Below are 20,681 nucleotides of genomic sequence, written 5' to 3'. Positions count from 1 at the left end.
CCTCCCCCTCGACAACTTCCGGTCACGGGGCCCGCCCGCTGGCCGTGACGCCAGCACGCCGCCCGGCAGCCAGCTAAGGGGATTTAAAGTCACGTGACAGCGGGCTCCCGGGCGCCATGTTGGGTCGCCGAGGGGCTGCGGCCTGAGCAGGGTGGGACAGGATCACAGAACGTCCTGAGCCGGGACACACAGGGTCATCGAGTCCAAGTGCCCTGCGCAGGGCAACCCCACAGGTCACACCGTGTGCCTGGGACGTTGTCCAGTCTCTTCTTGAACAGTGTCAGGGTTCACACACAATCACAGAGTGTCAGGGGTTGAAGGGCCCTGGGAAGCTCATCCAGTGCAATCCCCCCATGGAGCAGGAACACCCAGATGAGGTTACACAGGAAGGTGTCCAGGCGGGTTGGAATGTCTGCACAGAAAGAGACTCCACAACCTCCCTGGGCAGCCTGGGCCACGCTCTGCCACCCTCACCCCAACAAGTTTCTTCTCTAAATGGAACCTCTTGTGTTCCAGTTTGAACCCATTACCCCTTGTCCTGTAACTGGTTGTCACTGAGAAGAGCCTGGCTCCATCCTCCTGACACTCACCCTTTAGATATCTGTAAACATTAATGAGTCCCCCCTCAGTGTCCTCTTGTCCAGCTCCAGAGCCCCAGCTCCCTCAGCCTTTCCTCACACGGGAGATGCTCCACTCCCTTCAGCATCTTGGTGGCTTTGCCGGGCCGTGACACCTCCCTGGGGAGCCTGTTCAGTGTCCAGCACCTCTCGGGGAAGAATCACAGAATCGACTGGGTTGGAAAAGACCTCAGAGATCATCGAGTCCAACCGTTGGTCCAACTCTAGTCTGTTTACTAGATCATGGCACTAAGTGCTATGTCCAACCTCACTTTAAAAACCTCCAGGGACGGCGAGTCCAGCACCTCCCTGGGCAGCCATTCCAATGCCTGACCACTCTCTCTGTAAAGAATTTCTTCCTAATATCCAGCCTAAATTTCCCCTGGCAGAGTTGAAGCCCATGGGCAGAGTTTAAGCCCATGAAGAACCTTTTCCTCATGTCCAACTGACCCTTCCCTGGCACATCTCCTGCCATTCCCTGGGGTTCTGTCATTGCTGTGGCCAGGGGGCTGTGCTGCCGACAGCCACCAGCCATGGGCCCTTCCCTGGGAAACGGCCGGAGAAATATTCCTGCTTAGGATGGGGAAACAAGGGCAAAATCCGTTCTTCCAAACCTTTTAATTTGCAGCTGTGATCTGGAGTGGGGTAACAGCAACCACATTCGTCAGGGGAAAAAAAATAATAATAAAATAAAAGTAAAATATGGTCATTTAAGATACATTCAGTTTGATAAATCATGCAGTAACCAGTGCTAAGATCAATAATGCAGGCAAGTGAAATGGGGCTGTGTAAACTCTCCAGCACTTAATACATGGGAGAAGAACCATCCTGGTGGTGCATAAGAATTACATATTTTCTAATCTGCATGTTGGCAGCAAGTTCATTTTCTTATTCAGCAATTACTTGAGTATTATCTTCTGTTCATCCAAGTCGCGTGACTCAGGGGTTTTGTTAACCTGTGAACTTAGAAAAGCAAAAAACGAAGCAACTAAGGGAAAAAATAGGTTCAGAGCTAATTAAAGAGATAAAAGGAACTAAGCCACATATAGCCACATTAAAAAGAAAATCAGTTCTGCAGAGCACAGAGCAGACTGCTTCCAGCACAGAGGGATGCAGCACTAGCAGCCAGCAGACCTTTGCTCTTCCTCCTGTCCTGAGATGAAGCTGCCATGTATCATTAAGCAAATGTTTCACTCCTCTGTAGGTAACGCAGCCTCCCTGGTGTCACCTGGAAACCAGGAACGCTCACCTTGGAAAGATGGTTTGGTTCATTGATGTTTGCAGAGCAGCTGGAGATCAAGAGAGCGATGGTAGCGCAGCAAGTGTGCAGGGAAGTCATTGTCGTGGTATTACAGAACAGTTTGGGTTGAAGAGACCTTCCCAGCTCCCCCAGTGCCCCCCCTGCCATGAGCAGGGACATCTTCACCAGCTCAGGGTGCTCAGAGCCCCGTCCAGCCTGGCCTGGGATGTCTCCAGGGATGGTTCATCCACCACCTCTCTGGCCAACCTGGGCCAGGCTCTCACCACCCTCAGGGCCAACAATTTCTTCCTCATGTCCAGCCTGAACCTCCCTCCTTTAGTTTAAAAAAATCACCCCTTGTCCTGTCACAACAGGCCCTGCTAAAACGTCTGTCCCCATCTTTCTTATCAGCTCCTTTTAAGCACTGAAAGGTGCAATAAGGTCTTCCCGGAGCTTCTCTTCTCCAGCTGAACGCCCCAGCTCTCTCAGTGGTGCAGGGAGTGGTCCAGCACACTTTGTTTCAGTAGCCTGTGAAAAAAAACCTTATCCGACCGCTTATTTGATAATATCAAAACCCAGTGAAAACCCACAAAAATGGATCAATTTGACACCTAATGCCAGTCGTTATCAATCACTAATGTTACTCTGAAGAAATCCACTCTGTGCCTTTGAGGGACCTTCACATAGGTGAGCAGACCCCTGAGGCTGTAGTGACGGGTCTTCAGACATTTACCAGTGCGGAAACCTCAACATATTTCACGCGCTAATCCCTCTAAATCAGTAAGTAAGAACGTCTCCAGCTTTGATTTTCTGCCCTTTGTGACATCTAATCTCTGTTTACTAATCTTCCTGATCCAATTAGAGACAATAAAACATGGTATGTCTTACACCATCTCTTTGCCTTTGTCCCCCGACCAAAAGAGATCCTCCCGTTCTCAGCAAAGCCAACAAAAGTGACAGTGACTTGCTGGTCGCTGATTCTGGAAGCGCCTGCAGAGAGGCCCAGGGAGCACATCACTGTAGCTGTGGTACCTGAGAATCCTCGGCATTATCTGTGAACATGATATTCCCCACAGTGCCTGATGCATTCACCCTCTTCCAGGGACACACCGCTACCTCACCTCTGCCCATCTGGGACATTAAACGCTTGGGGACAACCTGCTCATTCCTCCAATACTTATCCAGCGTATTTCAGCTCTTCAGAGTCCTGCAGACCCTCCTCCTCATCGCTGGGTGCAGCCTGGGGACCTTTTTTGGTCTCTGTGCCCAGCAAGGCGACAGCACCAGCCCACAGTATCTCTGCCTGTCCAGAGATCCATACGTGGAGCTTCCTCAAATTATCATTATAATGATCTAACTTGCTAAAATAAAAAAGGGGAACTCAAATGCAGTAAACACACAATATCTTGCTTTAGTACTTCAAGGTTTGTCATCGTTTGGTTTATCTTATCTAAATCAGATTCACCCTGTTCCTGCCGGCGTTTTGTTCATTAGAAATCTGCTATTGCATGACCATGTATGCATTTCCACTGGCAAGAGCACGGCTGCAGTCTGTTGCCTGCCCTCTCCTCTAATCCCTGCCTGCAGTACAAATACCGCTCTGGTAATCTACTAATGCTTTCACCTTTGCAATCCTCAGCTAATTTTGAAGTCATACAGCGGCAACACATGAAAGCAAAAAGCGAGCTCTGGACAAGACGTGATCACCAGACACCAACTGTAGGAAGCAACTGCAGCCACGGTATCTCGTGGCAGATCTGCAATCTGAGCTTCTGCAGAGGTGCAGAGGACATCGCACACAGCACAAGGAATTACCAGCATCTGTACTCTCTGATAAAATGCAGCTTCTGGAGGTTGAACATCTTTAAAAAAAAAAACGCAAAGCACTGATAAATGGTGTAAATGCAGCCACTGAAGCTGGAGCCCCACGTAGTGGGTGGGGGCTGATTTACAGTGCTGCCCAATTCTGCCACATCGCCTCACACCAGACACTGGAGATGCCAGCACATAAAAGAAATGGCTTTGGACTTATTCGACAGCATCCCCCTGCTCAACAGCAAGAGCCACAAAACCACAGCAGAGCTGCGATCACTTTGATACCAAGAGGTGGCAATGCCAGCACTTTCCCCTCAATGCCAGCTCGCTCCCCGAGGTGTGAAGGTCTGTATCTCTCCCGTGCTCTGCCGTTGAGTCACAGCCTCCTGGAGAGGCTACAGACAACGTGCTGAGCACAGGGGACATCCCCTGGGACAAGTGCCCACGCTGACAAGGAGAAACAACCACACGCCACTGGGCCATGGTGTAGGATGGCACCATGTGGCTTTGTCCTTACCCAGTTGTCACCACCATCGTAACCGGGATGCTGGACTGGTGGAAGCCAAAGATGGCTCAGACGTTGGGCTCGGGGACAAAGAGGTGCCTACATCCTATTTATGACCGTAATCCCAAACAGTTGTCACACAAACAGTGACCATCGCTTGAGTCGCCGGCAGGACTTACAGCCGGCTTCCCCAGCCACAGAGGTTCTCCAACACCACCAACACCTTCCCACTTTTACAGCCGGTAGTAAATACCAGCTAATTAATTTTTTACAGCTGCGTTGGAGGTATGCTGGCTAATTTCATGTGATTGTTCTCAGTACTCAAGAGGAGAAGATGATCCAGGGAGTGAGGTAACTTCCCCGAGGCCAGAGTGAGTCAGTTACTTTGTCAGATCTGGGTCCTTCTAAACGTGAACATTTCTGAAAGGTTTCTTAAACCATAGGAATTGGATAAAAATAGGTACAGGCAGAGGAAGGCACAGCCAGCACAGAACTGTACAGGCCTTTCATGGAATCATAGAATCATTTTGGTTGGAAGAGACCCTCAGGATCGTGGAGTCCAACCATAACCTAAACCAGTTGCAGAACTGGCCTTTCTTCAAGAATCGAGGTTTTGTCAGAGCAGCGTGTTTCTGAAGGTTCCTCAAGATGTTCCTTAGATCAGCCTTCACAGGGATGGTCTGGCGTGCCTGAGACCTCCCAGCTCATGGCACTGGTGGGTTTGAAGCCATGGGGACAGGCAGGACAGGTGGGACCCACCAGTTTCGTGTCACCGGTGGACCAGCCACGTGAGCTCTGCGCCCAGGCGGTTCTGTGGTAAAGGTGGCCATGTCATGCTGTTGTTAGACCCGGAATGTGTCACAGGACAGGAGGCCCGAAACATTTGATGGGACAGGTGACTCGCACGTTGCTTCTTCCTTAACCATGAGTCAGTGCCAACAGGTTGTCCCAAAGGCAGCGCTCCGTGGGTAGGAACCGAACGGGCTGCGTGCTCGCCCTCCAGGATCTGCAGGTCCATCCTGGAGGAGAAGCGGTTTCTGAGAGGCCCAGGGAGCTCGTCTGGGACCCCCCTTGCAAAGGACACGGACACATCCCACAGCGCAGCCACCTCTCTGCGAGCAGGGGTGCTGCGGATTAGCTTCAGATCTATCCGTCCCAGCTCTTGCAAGTCACAGATTTTCACAATCCGCTCTTGTCTGTGCTAAAACGAGAAGTAAATTCCGTATCAATGGCAACCATGAGAAGCCTGTATAATTTCGAGTGCGTGTTTTCGAAGAGTGTGACAAAGATACTCAGCCTTGAAGGATAAGGGTGTGTGGGCAGTGAGGTTTGCTTTGCTTTTATCTTGGACAACATTTTTCAATGCCTGGTGCCTCAGCAGCTGCATTTTTGACCCCAGAGAGTTATGACTCACTGTTTGCAAATCCCTGAGCCACCGAACTGAAGGTCTGCCCTGAGAAGCACAATCGTCTCAAAATGAAATGGTTATAGGTGGGTGTTAAAGCTGCAGTTACTCTGTTCTAGCACTGGCTCCATAAATCTGCCTGAATTTCTGGCAAATAGAAAACAGCGCCTCTTACTTTGTTTAGATGAACAGGATCTCTCTGGGTTTGTCTCCTTCAGTGAAATCATAGAATCCTTTAGGTTGGGAAAGACCTTTAAGACCATGGAGTCCAACTGTAAAGCTAACACTGCCAAAATGGAAAGTTTCCCAAAACAATTACATTTGCTGTCAGTTTGAGCTATTCTCCTTCTTTAACATTTGCTAAGATACTAACAGAGTCCTGGAAAGATCTCTTGGGTTTGTTTGTTTTAAGATTAAGATTCTAAATTGGGTATGGGGAAAAAAAAAGGCACATAAAAAATTCTTCTTTGAAAAGGTAGTAGGCTATAAAATATTTGAACTAAAAATGACCGGTTATGTCATTTTTCTAAAAACTTGTATTCCTTCCATAGAAATTAAACAGAAAGCTTATAGCAATTTTGCCTCCCAGGTTAGAAAAACAAAAGGTCAAAAACAATAATGGAACAAATGCTGCATATAACCACAATTTTAAGATAATAGGTTGTCATAATTGTACTATGTGAAATACTGAAAGACAAATAAAGCAAAGTGGCATTTTGTTATGTTAAGAAACGCAGGAGCAAGAACTGTCCCTGTGCATTGGCAAGTTCAAACTAAAATTCAGTTAATCACGCATGTTCTCTATTTTAACAGTCAAGAGGAGCAGAAATTTACACACATACATGTGCACATATACACATGCATATGCACATATACATGTGACTCTTTCTGGGTCACACATCAAGCATCCTGCAGTGGGAAGGAATCACCAGCAGCCAGCTGGCCGGGCAGGGGGGACTGTCCCTGGGGAAGGGGCCACTGCTGCCCGCCCGTACAGAGACACCTGAAGTCCCTGAACAGCCACGCTTGGCCCAGAGGTTTGAAGTGAGCCTGGCAGGGGCACAGGGGCCGCCTTTCAGGAGAAATGGAAATCCCAGCTGGTACTTTGCAGAGCAGCATCCAGGGACGTCCCCACGTGCGGATTCCAAAATTCAGTAACCTGGTGAGCGATCTGCATTATCTCACAGCAATCACAGCACAAACACAAGGCTCCTGGGGGAAGCAGAAGGCACAGCGAGAGCTGTCAACCTGCAGTGACCCCCTCTTGCTGCTGTTAGCGGGATCCTCAACTTCCCGCTGTGGCAGATCCTGCAAAACTGAGGCTTTAAAATCCATGTTTAAAGCCTACGTGAGCAACGGGTTTCCAAGGTAAACACACCAGCAAGCGCTTTCCTTTCCAAAAACAAGCTGAGAAAGGGGAGTTGCTCCATGCAAAGATGGAAACTCAGTTATTGCCCTGTGACAAATCCTCACCAGGCACTGAGGACAGGATTGTGGCCCTGGGACTGTACTGAGCTGTGGTGGCTCTGGGCACCACGTCTGCAGGACCTTAAAGGGTCAGAAGGAAAAATGCACTGCCATTATCTAAGAGATAGGGCACTAAATCACATCAGGGTCCCACAGCGTTACTGCACGGTGGGATGCGGGGGACATGTGCCACCTCTCTGGCGACAAATGCCACCTCCTGCAGCAACCCCAGGAGTTGGACCGAACACCCCAGAGCCCGGCGGACTAACAGGAGGGTGATGACAGTGGTGAGAGCCTGGCCCAGGTTGGCCAGAGAGGTGGTGGATGAACCATCCGTGAGACATCCCAGGCCAGGCTGGACGGGACTCTGAGCACCCTGAGCTGGTGAAGATGTCCCTGCTCATGGCAGGGGGGGCACTGGGGGAGCTGGGAAGGTCCCTTCAACCCAAACCATCCTATGATGCAGTGAAACCCACTGGTTCCAGCAGCAGACCCCCAGAAGATGCTCCGTTACCCCCATGGGTGATTTTTACCCATCACAAACAGGGAATGTCACCTCCCCAGGGCTTCCTGCCAGGAGCCTGCGGGAGAGGAGCCGGGAGCCTTTCATTAGCTGTTATTTCTAATGCCGGAGCAGCAGTGAGCGGGGCTGCTAACCCAGCAGCAGGCGGGAACAGGCGCGCCCCGGGCAGGGTTGTCCCCTCGGGGCAGAGCTGTCCCCCCCGGGCAGGGTTGTCCCCCCCGGGCAGGGTTGTCCCCCCCGGGCAGGGCTGTCCCCAGCCCCGCTGCGCCACCCGCGTAGCGCACGCTATTCACCAAGGGGCGGTGCTACGCGACCGCGCCAGCGCTGGCTCCGCCCCATCGGCGCAACTGGGCGCCCCCTGGCGGCGACGCGGGGACACCGCGGGTTGAGGGGGGACACGGCGGGCAAAGGAGTTTTGTCACCCCACGGATGCGGTAACGAGCTTCATCTCCCAGCCAGTGCCTGCAGATGCCTGCAGACACCAGCCATGAGCCCAGCGCACCCTGCCCATTTGGTTGGAAAAGACCCTTAGGATCAACCATAACCCACCCCTGGCACTGCCCCACGTTCCTGGGAACCTCATCTCCATCTGTCCAGCCCTCCAGGGCTGGTGACTCCAGCACTGCCCTGGGCAGCCTGTTCTAATGCCCAACGGCCCTTTGGGGAAGAAATTGTTCCCCACATCCAACCTCAACCTCCCCTGGCGCAACTTGAGGCCGTTTCCTCTGCTCCTGGCGCTTGTTCCTGGGGAGCAGAGCCCGACCCCCCTGGCTCCAAGCTCCTTTCAGGCAGCTCAGAGATCAGAAGGTCTCCCCTCAGCTCCTGTTCTCCAGGCTGAACACCCCCAGATTTCTTTTATTACTAGCCCACCAGTGCCCATCGACAGCTGTTTCAGTTACACTTCTAGTAGGCTTTAAAAACAGAGCTAAGAGTACTTTTCATATTGATAGAGTATCATCCTTGCTGCCATATGTTCCTTGCTATTGCAACAATACCTGCAACATATTGATCTCCCCCCCAACAAGACTCACAGCCACTCTTCCATTTTCCTCCAGCAGCTTTTCCTGTTGCTTCCCGATGCTTCGTACAATCATTTTTTCCACTTTCTGTGCACAGACAGCTTTCTCCATTCGTTTTTCGCATGGTCTAATGTGGGAAGGGAAACAGATTTCTTTTACACTGAAGAAGAAATGTGAACATTTAAAGTGAACATTGTGAGGCAGGGTGGCTACTGCAGATTCCTGAAGTAAACCCCAGAGTGGCCGGTGCCCCATCAGGACTGTCCCTCTGCAAGGGCAGGACACATTTGGGGGGCAGCTGAACAATAGCGCTGAGCTGAGCCCCAAGCAGCCCCCTGCAGACCCCCCGCTCCCATGGAAATCACAGGCGAGCCCCCAGCCAGAACCACCGTGTGTTTTTCTTGGCAGCGGCACAGCATGAATTGTGCTGACTGGCTGAAAAATGAGGTTGTGAAAATAATGAAACTAGAAGGCTTTTTTTTCCCCTTCTTCCACCCCCCAGGTTCTTTTTGAGGGCTCTAGGAAGGCCAAGTAAACTCTGCCATGGCTCAGCCAGGTCAGACCTGCACTCTCGTGGCTGGGAACTGCAAAACCTGGCTTAGGATTGAATAGAGAAGCGTCCTCTGCCTCCCAACAGAACGCTGGTTTGGTTTTACACAGACAGGATTCAACAGTGAAGCACCAATCAAATATAAAGCACGGAGCTTTATTTCCATCATCACGACAGCCACGTCCCTCTGTTTTTTTCAGGATCGCTGTTAGATGTGTATTAAAATATGCAAGTTAAGGCATTGCTGGGATAACTTCTGCTACCCGTGCACAGCCCTGTTTAATATCTCCTGCTTCATGTTATATTACGGTCCCTGCACGTTCCTGGTGCGAGCTCCTCACTGGTAGGAGGATCACACCGGGATAAATCCCATTCCCATGTTCCACACGCTTCTGCACGCTCCTGCGGTCACAGCCAGCCCGCTCCTTCAGGAAAACAACTTCTCCTCCTTTCCTCCTTAAGAACAAATTGCTCTGACAGATGACGCGGCTCCGAGTTTGGCATCAGCCCTGCAAAAACAGAAGAGCGCAGGGTTGTTTTCTTTTGCCTGGGGCGCAGTTCTGTCCATGGTTTATCCTGCCAAAGGCCTTTAATAGACCGCCCCTGTCCCTTGGTCCTGTTCCCCTCCTGCTGCTCGGTGTCACCTGGAGCTGGGACATGAGGCTGGTGCCTGGATGGCAGCGGGGTCTGGTCACCCCTCTCATGCTGCTTCCCAACTCACAGCTCTCGGGGGCATCACTGCTGCAATGGGAGAATTAAAACACACACACACAAACACCCACCAAAAAACCAACCAAAAACAATAAAAAACCCAAAAATCCACATCCACATCAACAAACACACATATGGAGAAAAATAGGTGGCTCTGGTGTGAGCCTAAAGGTCTACACAGGGTGCAGGGCAGCAGTGAGAGGGGCCAGCAGCGCCTAGCTCATCCTTGAAGCAAGAAGCTCAAAGGCAGCAGCTTTTCAGCCCAAAGATAAATCCAGCCTATGTGCTGAAATCTTGGAACAGACGCTGCACAGGCTGAGCGCGACTCAATTACCACCATTAGAAATTATCCGAGCACAGAGTGGAACAGCCTGATTCGGAACTCGACAGGGTCCGTGATGGGTCTGATGGTGGAACTTTTGCATCCAACAGCAAACTCGGATCCAGGCTCTGGGCTGAACCCACCACAGAGCAACCTTTGGCGCAGGGTGTAACGACTGAAGCCCAGTTATCTCCAGACATAAAGGGAATGTGCATTTATTTGTTTGCCCCCCTTTGCCAGGAGAAATAAATCAAAGTGAAATTGCAGTCATTTGCCAAGAAAATTTCCATTATAGGAAGGCGGAGGGGGGAGTGAGTGGAGAAAGGGAAAGAGATGATGCTGTTTTGAACCCAGCACACCAGGAGACATCCCACTTTCTTTTGCCAAGGGGCTATTTGACTCCAGCTCCAAAATGGCAACATTTAGGAAATCCTCTTCCGATACTTGGTAATCTCAAGCCAATTAAAAAAATCATCTCTGTGACTCATATTAGGATCTTAAAGAAAGGTCGAGCCCTGGATTGCATTGTGCAAACATGAAAAGCCTGTTGTCCCACAGGCTGACAGGTGAAAGCCCTGCTCCAGCAACCACAGCAGACAACACGCATTCCTCGCTTTTATCTCTTTTAGATGTTTGGGAATAAAGTGTCAATCACCCCCTCTCCAGACATGTTAAATCACCAACATTTTCCTTTCTCCAGCTCTCTTAGGTTATTTAACAGCAGGTTACTGCGCCTTGGCTGCCTGCAGCACATCTACTCGTGTCATTTAGCTGCCAATTATCAGTGTTTTCTAGCAGAAGATTTGGATTCAGCTTAAAACCTATTTGTGTTAAACTTCGCCTTACAGAGCAACAGCTGCTTAGTTTAAAACCATCGCCCCTTGTCCTATCACAACAGGCCCTGCTAAAAGTCTGTCTCCATCTTTCTTATTGGCCCCTTTTAAGCACCTAAGGCACAATAAGGTCTCCCCAGAGCTTCTCTTCTCCAGCTGAACACCCCAGCTCTCTCAGCCTGTGCTCCCAGCAGAGCTGTTCCAGCTTGGGATCATTTATGTGGCTCCAACAGTAAAATTTCTTCCTGTAAAGCGTTGTCAGGCACTGGAACAGGCTGCCCAGGGCAGTGGTGGAGTCACCATCCCTGGAGGGGTTTAAAAGGCGTTTAGACGAGGTTCTTAGGGACATGGCTTAGTGCCTGGGTTAGGTTATGGTTGGACTCGATGATCCCGAGGGTCTCTTCCAACCGATATGATCCTATGTTTGCCCTGAGCGATCCAGAGCTGGACGTTCCCATCAGGCACTCGCGCCGCCGCCCTTCCCCGCGCTGGGGGAGGGAGGGTCCTCAAGCGCCGCTGGGCGCCGCCATCCTGAGCCATCTCCCCGCTGTGGGCGCCGCCATCTTGTCCCCTCCCCGTACAGCGCGGGCGCCGCCATCTTGTACCGTCCCGGTGCGGGTGTCCGGCCATGGCGCGGCTGCTGTGCCTGCTCCTCTCCCTGGCGGCCGCAGGCGCCTCGGCCGAGCTGCTGCTGGAGGAGGCGCGGCGCTCCGTGGACCTCAGCACCCACCTGGCCAAAGTCTCGGCCGAGCTCAGCCTGGCCAACGCGGCGGGCGGCGCGGCCGCCCCCTCCTTCATGCTGGCGCTGGAGCCCGGGCTGGAGCCCCGCCTGGCCTACCTGGGCGTGCAGGTGAGCGGGGCCGCGGCGCGGGGTCCCGGGGCGGGCCGAGCGCTGCCCGGGGTGCCGGGGCGGGCTGAGCCGAGCGCTGCCCGGGGTGCCGGGGCGGGCTGAGCCGAGCGCTGCCCGGGCCCCGCGGCCGCACGGACACGTCGGCACAAGCGCTCCCGCGGGGCGGGCCCGGGAAGCGGAGAACCCGGCGGTACCGGGGAAAGCGGGGCCGAGGGGAGAGTGGGGAGAGCTGCTAATTAACGTTAATGAGGGCGTGCGCAGCCCCTCGGCCGGAGCTGCATCCCCAGCCCCTGCAGGCCCGGGGTGGGACATGGAGTCACAGGATGATTTGTGTTGGAGGGACCTTCCCAGTGCCCCCCCTGCCATGAGCAGGGACATCTTCACCAGCTCAGGGTGCTCAGAGCCCCGTCCAGCCTGGCCTGGGATGTCTCCAGGGATGGTTCATCCACCACCTCTCTGGCCAACCTGGGCCAGGCTCTCACCACCCTCAGGCCAACAATTCTTCCTTCTATGTAGTCTAAACCTCCCCTCCTTTAGTTTAAAACCATCACCCCTTGTCCTGTCACAACAGACCCTACCAAAAAGCCTGTCCCCAGCTTTCTTATTGACCAGGGGTAATGCAGCTTCTTACCACAGGAGATGTAAGTGCAAGATGGTTTTTCTACTCCCAGGAGTGTTTGCACGATCTCAGCTCTGCTCTCTGGCCAGGGCAGGTTCCTGTGGCCTCCTCACTCCCCAGACACTGTGCAAAACACAAGTCACAGAAGCAGTTGACCAAGACTCTTATTTGCACAACTCACGGTGACTCTGCTGGCTTGGGATCCAGGCTGGGGGGAGCTTTAAAGGGTTATCAGAAACCTCCGGAATCCGTTCATGCGCACTGACCACACTGCAATTTGTATTAATAAAAATATGTTCAAAATAGCTTTTTATAAGTAGTTATCAATCAACTTGTTCTTTCTGGGGCAGCACGCCCCTAAAAAGTGGATAGGGACTGTTTCATGTTTGCCTTGGACACGTTAAATCTTTTGAACAGCCACACACTGATCAGACTGATGTTTCGGAACAGGTGAAGGGGGAGGAAGAGGAGGAGAACACCTTGGAAGTGAGAGAGACTAAAGTTAAGGGCAAAAGGTGAGTGTCACCCTCTAAGGTCAGTACCTGGAGTTGTGCAGCTGAGTTCTACCATTGTCCTCAGGGTGGAGCAGAAAAATTACCCCAGTCCCAAATACCTGGGTATCCTTAGAGTCTTTTGTTCCTGAAAAGACCCGCTTGGTGCTCAGGCTGCATCCCGGGGTGCTGCAGAGCTGAGGAACACGGTTCACACAAGCAGCCAAACCCAGTTTCTCCCCTCCCTCACATGCTTATTCCTTGCAAGATGGCACATTTAGTTCTAGGTCTTTGCACTGAACCCAGCACAAGCAGCACATCCCTGCTCCTCGCAGCCACCCAAAGCTGCTCCTGAGGGCACAGCCCTATAAGGGAGAAAAATCTCTCTCTTAAATACAGCTCAGCTGCTTTCAAGGGGGCTCAGCTGTGCTTAGTCTCTTGTACTCAGTGCCTTAAGTGATGTTCTGGTCCAACGTTAAAGGACATCAAGTAACAGAAACATTATAGCTCCAGTCCTGCTTTTCCCCATTGCTTCCTTTTGGGCCTGAAGTGGTGATTACAGAGAGGTTTTACGTGCTGTTTGGCTGTGTCCCCAAAGCCCTGCTCTCACTCTGCGATGTGCAGCCCCACGCGGGCCGTCGCTCGCTGCAGGGACACGAGATGCTGATATTGCCCAAGGCTCCCCTCTGCCAAGCTTAGGACATCGTGCACGTGCTGCGAGACCGGGCAGGCGGGTGCTCTGTGAGCCGTGAGAGATGAGAAATCAAAGATGCTCAGAGTGGGTCAGAAACACAGTGCTGGGGTCTTCAAAGGGAGTTCAATGGCCAGGGTGAACCAGGGTTCCTGACATAGCTGGAGGCCTCATGATCCTGCCCATGGGCCACCAGGTGTGGTTTGAAGCGCATTCTCTAATGTTGTCACCTTGGTCCATCCAGCGTATCCTTACAGGTTTGGTGAAATATCATTTCTATCTGTTTTACCTTCATCTAAAACCGTGGCCCTTCCTTAGTTTCAGATCCTGCGGGCAAAAAGCTGAGAACGAGCAGACTTTGCAGGAACAGGCGCTTGAGATGTTTGTGATTTGTCTTCTGGACATTTGCACGCGCTTCCTCTGGTTCAAATAATTCTTGTTATCTGGAGAAGAATGAAAATCCCCTGCTTAAGCATGGTTTAGAAGTGTAAAATTACAGAGGGGAGTGTGGAAAAGAGAGGTTCATGGAACACGAGTGTCTTTGTGAAGCAAAGAGTAATTGTGCCCGGATACAGTTCATTCACCCTGTGTTGCATTTCCCCAGTCCAGAGTACGCACACCCTCTGGGAAGAGGCATCTGTATGTCTTAGAGGAACAAATAAAATACACAATATAAATATAAAATACACGTACACGCGATATATGTGATTTATGAGCTCACATCCACAGGGGATGTTGCAGGGGTTGGGTCTGATCGCTCACTCATGGGAGATCTTGCATAACTTACCTGTTCTTCTCCCTCCCAGTGGAAAATTCTTCTCTGTGAAGCTGCCGTCCCCTTTGGCACCAGGCGCCAAGGTCCGTGTATCTGTCGAGATGGTTTTCACGCACGTCCTGCAGCCCTACCCCACCCATATCACCCAAAGCGAGAAGCAGTTTGTGGTCTTTGAAGGAAATCACTATTTCTACTCACCGTACTTCACCAAGACCCAGACGACCCGCGTCAAACTGGCCTCTAGGAACGTGGAGAGTTACACCAAGCTGGGCAACCCTTCCCGCACCGAAGACACCATTGAATACGGCCCCTTCAAGGACATTCCTCCATACAGCCAGGTATGTGTCTGTGCGAAGAGGTTGTGTCACCTCTGCAGAGTCTTTCAAGGAGGTTTCTCTGTGGGACATGGAGAAGCATAATTGTGAGGGGAGGTTGCTCCTCACTACACGTGTAATAGTTTATCTTTTCTGCTTGTTAGGACACCCTGAAGGTGCACTATGAAAATAACAGTCCATTCCTGACCATCACCAGTATGACTCGAGTCATTGAGGTGTCTCACTGGGGAAACATTGCGGTTGAAGAGACGGTTGATTTGAAGCACACAGGAGCGGTGCTGAAAGGACCTTTCTCCAGATACGACTACCAGAGACAGCCAGACAGTGGGATCTCTTCTATCAAGTCTTTTAAGGTTGACATTTTGCATAATTTTTAACTATTTTTTTTTTCCTGTGGCTTCCTCCTTTCTTGCATCCCCGGAGAGAAAGAAAAAAGTGCAGTTGTCCTTTTCTTTGGTAACTGTAACCAAGTAATAAGGGAATATTTGAGCTCTGATGTATTTTCAGAGAAGGCTCATGCTACGTAGGAATGGCTTTTGGAGGTAAGATTAGAAGGTTCTGTGCTTTACTGCATCTGTTGGCCAAACAAACTGCATACAGCAGTGCATGTAGCTTTTCTCCTCACTCACACCCCTCCAGTCTCAGGGACCCTCTGAAACCTTTAATCCCTGTGCCGACAGCTCTGCTTTCCATTTTCTACTGTGCAAGGGCCATTCGTTCTGTCCTCACCCTCTTACTTTCAGAGTTGCCCTCTCTGTCATAACCTCATCATGTTGAACAGTACTAATTGGAAACTCACCCATTCATTCCTGGCTCGCAAAGCACTTGATGGGAGTTGAAGCTGTGGCTCTGCTAGCCAGATGTGATAAGCATTATGTGTTTCCATCTGAACCAAAACCTTTCTCGCTGCTTGAAGCCTCCAGGATTGATTGTTGTAATTCTCTAAGGTGGTGCAGCCAAAGAGAAATCCCATTTTGCTGAGCATAAAGCCAGCAAGCTCAGTGAGCTGGGGCAGCAGCCTGGAGTGAAAAGGGAATTGCTGTCCTGGTGAGCATGATGAGATCCCTTGCTGTCTGGGATATTTGAAACTGGGCTGGAGGAAACACATTCATTTAGAAGCCAAGTGATTTTAGTGCTGGCAGTCACTTCTGTGGCTGATTGCTTATAATAGCACAATTTTATCACTCAGTGCAACTGAATAGGTATTTTGTCATCTTTCACGTGGGAGCGCGGTTTCTCGCTGCTTAATGGTGTTATTGGTTTTGCTGGTTTCACTGGAAATAACCCTGAGCCAATCCCTGGCTGTCGCTTCTCTCCATACAGACCATTCTCCCAGCGGCTGCTCAGGACGTCTATTATCGAGATGAAATCGGAAACATCTCCACCAGCCACCTCCTTGTCCTGGATGACTCTGTGGAGATGGAGATCCGTCCCCGCTTCCCGCTTTTTGGAGGCTGGAAAACCCATTACATCATCGGCTATAACCTGCCGAGCTATGAATACCTCTACAATCTCGGTGGGTGGCACAGTGGAAGGGAATAAGAAACATTCTCCTCTGTGTTTAAAGGTGGTTGCTGTACAGTAAAGAATTCAAAGCTGCAGTATTCTGCACCTTAGCAACAGCAGTTGCTAGCTATTATTTCTAGAATATGCAAATCCACCTTCTTTTCTATGCTGCTTTGAGGTTTTTGTAGACATCTGGTTAAAATCTACGTGCGTGAGCTGGTGCCCCCTGCTGCATGATGTGTCCATCCCGATTCTGCTCTTGCTTCTGTTGGAAGCTGAGCTTCAAAAGGTTGCCCCTTGTTCTTTGAGGAATTGTAACCACCTTCTGGTCTGCACTCCCTTAGGTGATCAATATGCCCTGAAAATGAGATTTGTTGACCACGTCTTTGATGAACAAGTTACAGACTCCTTGACTGTCAAGATCGTCCTGCCAGAAGGTGCCAAGTAAGTGTCATTACTGCTGGCTTGTCACTGCAGATGATGCTGTGGCGGTGGCCATTCTCCAGCCTGCTCTCATGGCCTGAGGACAGTGAAACAAAACCATGACTGTGTGTGTGGAGGAGACTTTGGAACGGAGCTTTGCTTCCTTTTAGAGCATCGTTTAATCTGCATAATTGGCCTTGTGCTGGAGGCCAGAGTTGGCCAGCCAAGTCTTAGGTTACATCATCTCAAATAGTGTACAGTCATATGGGACTCTGGCTTTATCCGCAGGAATATCCACGTGGACAGTCCGTACGAAATCAATCGTGCTTCAGACGAGCTTCACTACACTTACCTGGACACTTTTGGGCGTCCGGTTATTGTGGCACACAAGAGCAACCTGGTGGAGCAGCACATCCAAGACATCGTGGTGAGTGTGGCTTCTCTGCATGGTTTTCCTGAGCAGTTTCACCTCCTGAATTAGGTGACACAGTCAAAACACCCATATTGGATTCCAGAAATAAATGCGCGCTGGACTGCACAGTCGGTTCTCCTGCTGTCCAAGGAGAGGAGTTCTCTCCCATAGTAACATGGGTCATCGCTCACTGTTTCGAACTTCTCTCCTAGGTTCATTACACCTTCAACAAAATCTTGATGCTGCAGGAGCCTCTGTTGGTGGTTGGAGCCTTTTACATCTTGTTCTTCACTGTCATCGTCTACGTGAGGCTGGATTTCTCCATCACTAAGGTGCTGTATGATGAAGAGCCCTGTGGGAGTGTTAGTGGCTTATTCAGCTGCTGGGCAGAGATTTTTCCTACCAGTAATTCTCACTGAATTTCCGTGGCAGTCAGATATCTTCCTAGGTGCTTTAGTAGAGCCCCGAGGACTGACACTCCTGCAGGATTTGAACTGGTCTGCAAAGGCTGACCTGAGTTTTCATCCTTTTGGATGAAAATGAATCCATCCCTCAGGAGCAGGGATGTCTGCAGTTCTACTCCTGCAACTTATAACTTATTGATAGCTTTTGTTAAGCTGTTTGTTGGGCTGAGTGCCAAAAGGTTCTTCCCATGTACCATCCAGCTAATTTCTGTCAGTTGACTTAATTACAAAGGGAGCAGTTTCTGTAACAGTCCTGCAAGCGCCCCTTGATGCAGCTCAAAGATACAACTGCTTTGATCTTCCCTTCTGTCCCTTTGCAGGATCCAGCTGCTGAAGCGAGGATGAAGGTCGCCTGCATCACAGAGCAAGTGCTTACTCTGGTGAACAAGAGACTTGGGCTGTACCGTCACTTTGATGAAGCGGTGAATAAATACAAGCAGTCACGGGACATCTCCACTCTCAACAGCGGAAAAAAGTCTTTGGAGATGGAGCACAAGGCCCTGACAAATGAAATAGCCTCTCTGCAGTCTAAACTGAAGACGGAAGGCTCTGACTTATGCGATAAAGTAAGAAATTCTGATTTTTTTTTTTAAGCTGTCATATTCTTGGGTCTAAAAATATTCTAGATGAGTTTAAATGTGGGGTTTAGTTTCTGCAGCCTGTATTATTTTTTCTCCTCTAAAATGGCTCGCTCCCTGCCATGAGGCATGAAGATGTTTGTTCTTTTTGCAGTAATCCTGGTTATGCAGCCCTGCAAGTGCTGCTGGTAAACAGCTGTTTGTGGTGTTTCTTAAACAACCCCTGAAACAGCTGCTTAAGTACAGATGGATACTTTTATAACACAATGCTGGTGCTTCTCATTGAGCTCGTGGCAGTGACACTTGGGCAAAAACAGAAACTATCAACACATTATCAGTTTTGACTTTGCTACTGACACCAGCCAAACCAAAATCTTCTCCCTCATCTCTTCTTGCACCTGTGAATCTGGCGCTGACAGAATTTTGGTAACGTGATGCTCCTCAGGGGGTATTTTGCTGTAGCACGTTGAAAGACGCAGCACGGGGAGCGCACACCCGCTGTCCTCCCTCCACTGTATTTCAACACTTACCTGGAACAGCCACTTAACCCCAAGTGGGGGACACTTTGCTCTCCAGGGTCCATTCAACCTTAGTCTGTTAGTAACTCAAAGAGTAGCTCTGTCATTGTAGACCTGCTTCTTGCACACTGTGAACTGTAGGGACATGGCTTCCAGCTGTTGTAATTGTTTCAGCTTGAAGCCTTTAAAAATCTATCATGGAACACTTCACAGTCATTGCACCCATCTCTTGCCAGTGTGGCTCCTGGGTCCTCTGAGCCTCTTTATCTGCTCTGCTTAATTATCCATTCATCAGATGTTCCTCCTAACGTGATGCCAGAAAGGTGACGACGGCTCAGGAGACAATATTCAGGAACTGGAGATGTTTCCACGTAGCACTGACTTAATATTTCGCTCCAGCTTTACCATCTCCTATTGCAGCTTCTCCGTAGGGATGGTTTTTTATCTCCTCTAATATTCCCTTTGTTTCTCACCCCTATAAGGTAAGTGAAATTCAGAAGCTCGACGGCCAAGTCAAGGAGCTCGTCCTGAAGTCCTCGGTGGAGGCCGAGCGGCTGGTAGCCGGCAAGCTCAAAAAGGACACGTACATCGAGAACGAGAAGATGCATTCCAACAAGCGCCAGGACCTGGTCACCAAGATCGACAACATCCTGGACGCGCTGTAACTCTCTGGTTTAGTCACCGGGTGGAGGGGAGAGGAGATGAGAGGCCTGGGAGTGGATACATTTTGAGCCAAAACTCCTTCCCAGCAAAATTAGGGGGAAAGTTGATGTGAAATATCTGAAAGTGCATTTTGGTTTTAGGTTTTTCTATAGAGCCTGTCTGCTCAGCAGCACGTGCTGTGCGAGGGACCACGCCATCGCGCTGTTTAACAGGGCTTCTTTACCAGAGGTGAGACTCAGCTAGGTTATAGAAGTCTCCCACGTTCGGTTTTCCCTGTGTAGATGTGCCCTGGCTAAACGCGCACAACCAGCCTGTCTGAGCACAGACACGCTCGTGGCAAATCTGAATGTCGCATATCCAGAAAGAATAAAAGACACCTTTGTTCTACTTTGAAATAAAACCACTGCTGCCTCGCCTTTACATGTTGTGCCAGCGTTGGGGGAGGCAGAGGTGCTGAACCCCTGAGTCCTGTCTGACCGGGGTGGGGATGACAAACAGCTGAAATCAGAGAAATCATCGTTAACCCTTCAAGCCAAAACACAGAGACCTCATGGAGGTCCTGAAGGTATGTGAAGCCAGACGGGCTGCCTGCTGCACCCAGGGCAGCGCCGGCAGGTGCAGGGGGGAAGAGGGATCAAACATGATTCCAAAGACACCCTTAGCTTTCTGTTCACTTGGCAGAGGGCAGGCAGTACCACCCTTCCTTCCCCACATCCCACTTCTGCCAGGCTTCCTAGGCAGCCCGCACCCTCGAGGAGATGGGACCCCCTTTTGCCCATGGTATCAAAGCCCTGTGGGGCTGATGGTCTGTCGCTGATCACACCCACTTCACCCCCTGCGGCTGCTGGGCAGCTCCAGATCCTGCTTGTTGGTGACAACCATGGCTGCAGAGACAGCGGCTACAAACAGGATGAATGCAGCCAGCCCCAGTAAAAAAAAAGCCTCTAGTCTCCAAGGGGAGCTGCCCCAATTCCAGAGGCTGAAAATAAATCTGCAAGAAGAGATGCTCTACTCTCCCCACAGCTCCCAGGCAGCTGCAAAATGCTGTGCACCCCAAACCTGTCCACTGCTCCCCACTCTGCTCCTTCAGGGCCAGCTCACACAGGGACAGGGCAATTTGGGATGAGTGGCCCAGGGACATCCCTGTCCTGAGGCTTCATGCAGCTTCTTGGGGCGGGCAGGAGTCTCCAGGGAGTCTTCTGGATCCTACACACTTTTCAACTGGGCTGTGAAATAGGATGGGGACACACGTGTTGTGACATTCCCCAGGGTGAGATTCATCCCCCAGAGTGGTCCCCAATCTCTGTACTTGCTCCCCTGTGCCAGCAACCCCCAGAACTGGAGGAGGC

The 20,681-nt window shown here is 50.8% G+C and overlaps 1 protein-coding gene across 2 annotated transcripts; it reads left to right on the top strand.

The window, feature by feature from the left end:
- The first annotated feature begins 11,604 nt into the window (after positions 1–11,604).
- RPN1 (ribophorin I) lies at positions 11,605–19,726 on the top strand. 2 transcript variants are annotated; one of them, XM_080350646.1, is made up of 10 exons: positions 11,605–11,857; positions 12,927–12,991; positions 14,465–14,771; positions 14,912–15,121; positions 16,092–16,284; positions 16,619–16,718; positions 16,986–17,124; positions 17,322–17,441; positions 17,894–18,139; positions 19,152–19,726. In XM_080350646.1, the coding sequence occupies exons 1-10, from the start codon at positions 11,636–11,638 to the stop codon at positions 19,332–19,334; spliced, it is 1,785 nt and encodes a 594-aa protein (XP_080206772.1). In that variant the 5' UTR covers positions 11,605–11,635; the 3' UTR covers positions 19,335–19,726. The 2 variants fall into 2 exon arrangements, with proteins under 2 accessions (XP_080206772.1, XP_080206771.1); XM_080350645.1 differs by having other exon boundaries at positions 12,894–12,991.
- Positions 19,727–20,681: the final 955 nt, after the last annotated feature.

Source organism: Nesoenas mayeri, assembly GCF_963082525.1.
Source record: "Nesoenas mayeri genome assembly, chromosome: 10".
NCBI lineage: Eukaryota > Metazoa > Chordata > Aves > Columbiformes > Columbidae > Nesoenas > Nesoenas mayeri.
This window is presented reverse-complemented; position numbering and strand designations above follow the sequence as displayed.

What these genes read in the sequence shown, in the direction of transcription:
- RPN1 (XM_080350645.1), top strand. Translation starts at nt 11,636, where the DNA reads ATGGCGCGGCTGCTGTGCCTGCTCCTCTCCCTGGCGGCCGCAGGCGCC. An exon ending in ACATTCCTCCATACAGCCAG is followed by an intron (nt 14,772 to 14,911) that starts GTATGTGTCTGT and finishes TCTGCTTGTTAG; the next exon opens with GACACCCTGAAGGTGCACTA. An exon ending in GCTCTGACTTATGCGATAAA is followed by an intron (nt 18,140 to 19,151) that starts GTAAGAAATTCT and finishes CACCCCTATAAG; the next exon opens with GTAAGTGAAATTCAGAAGCT.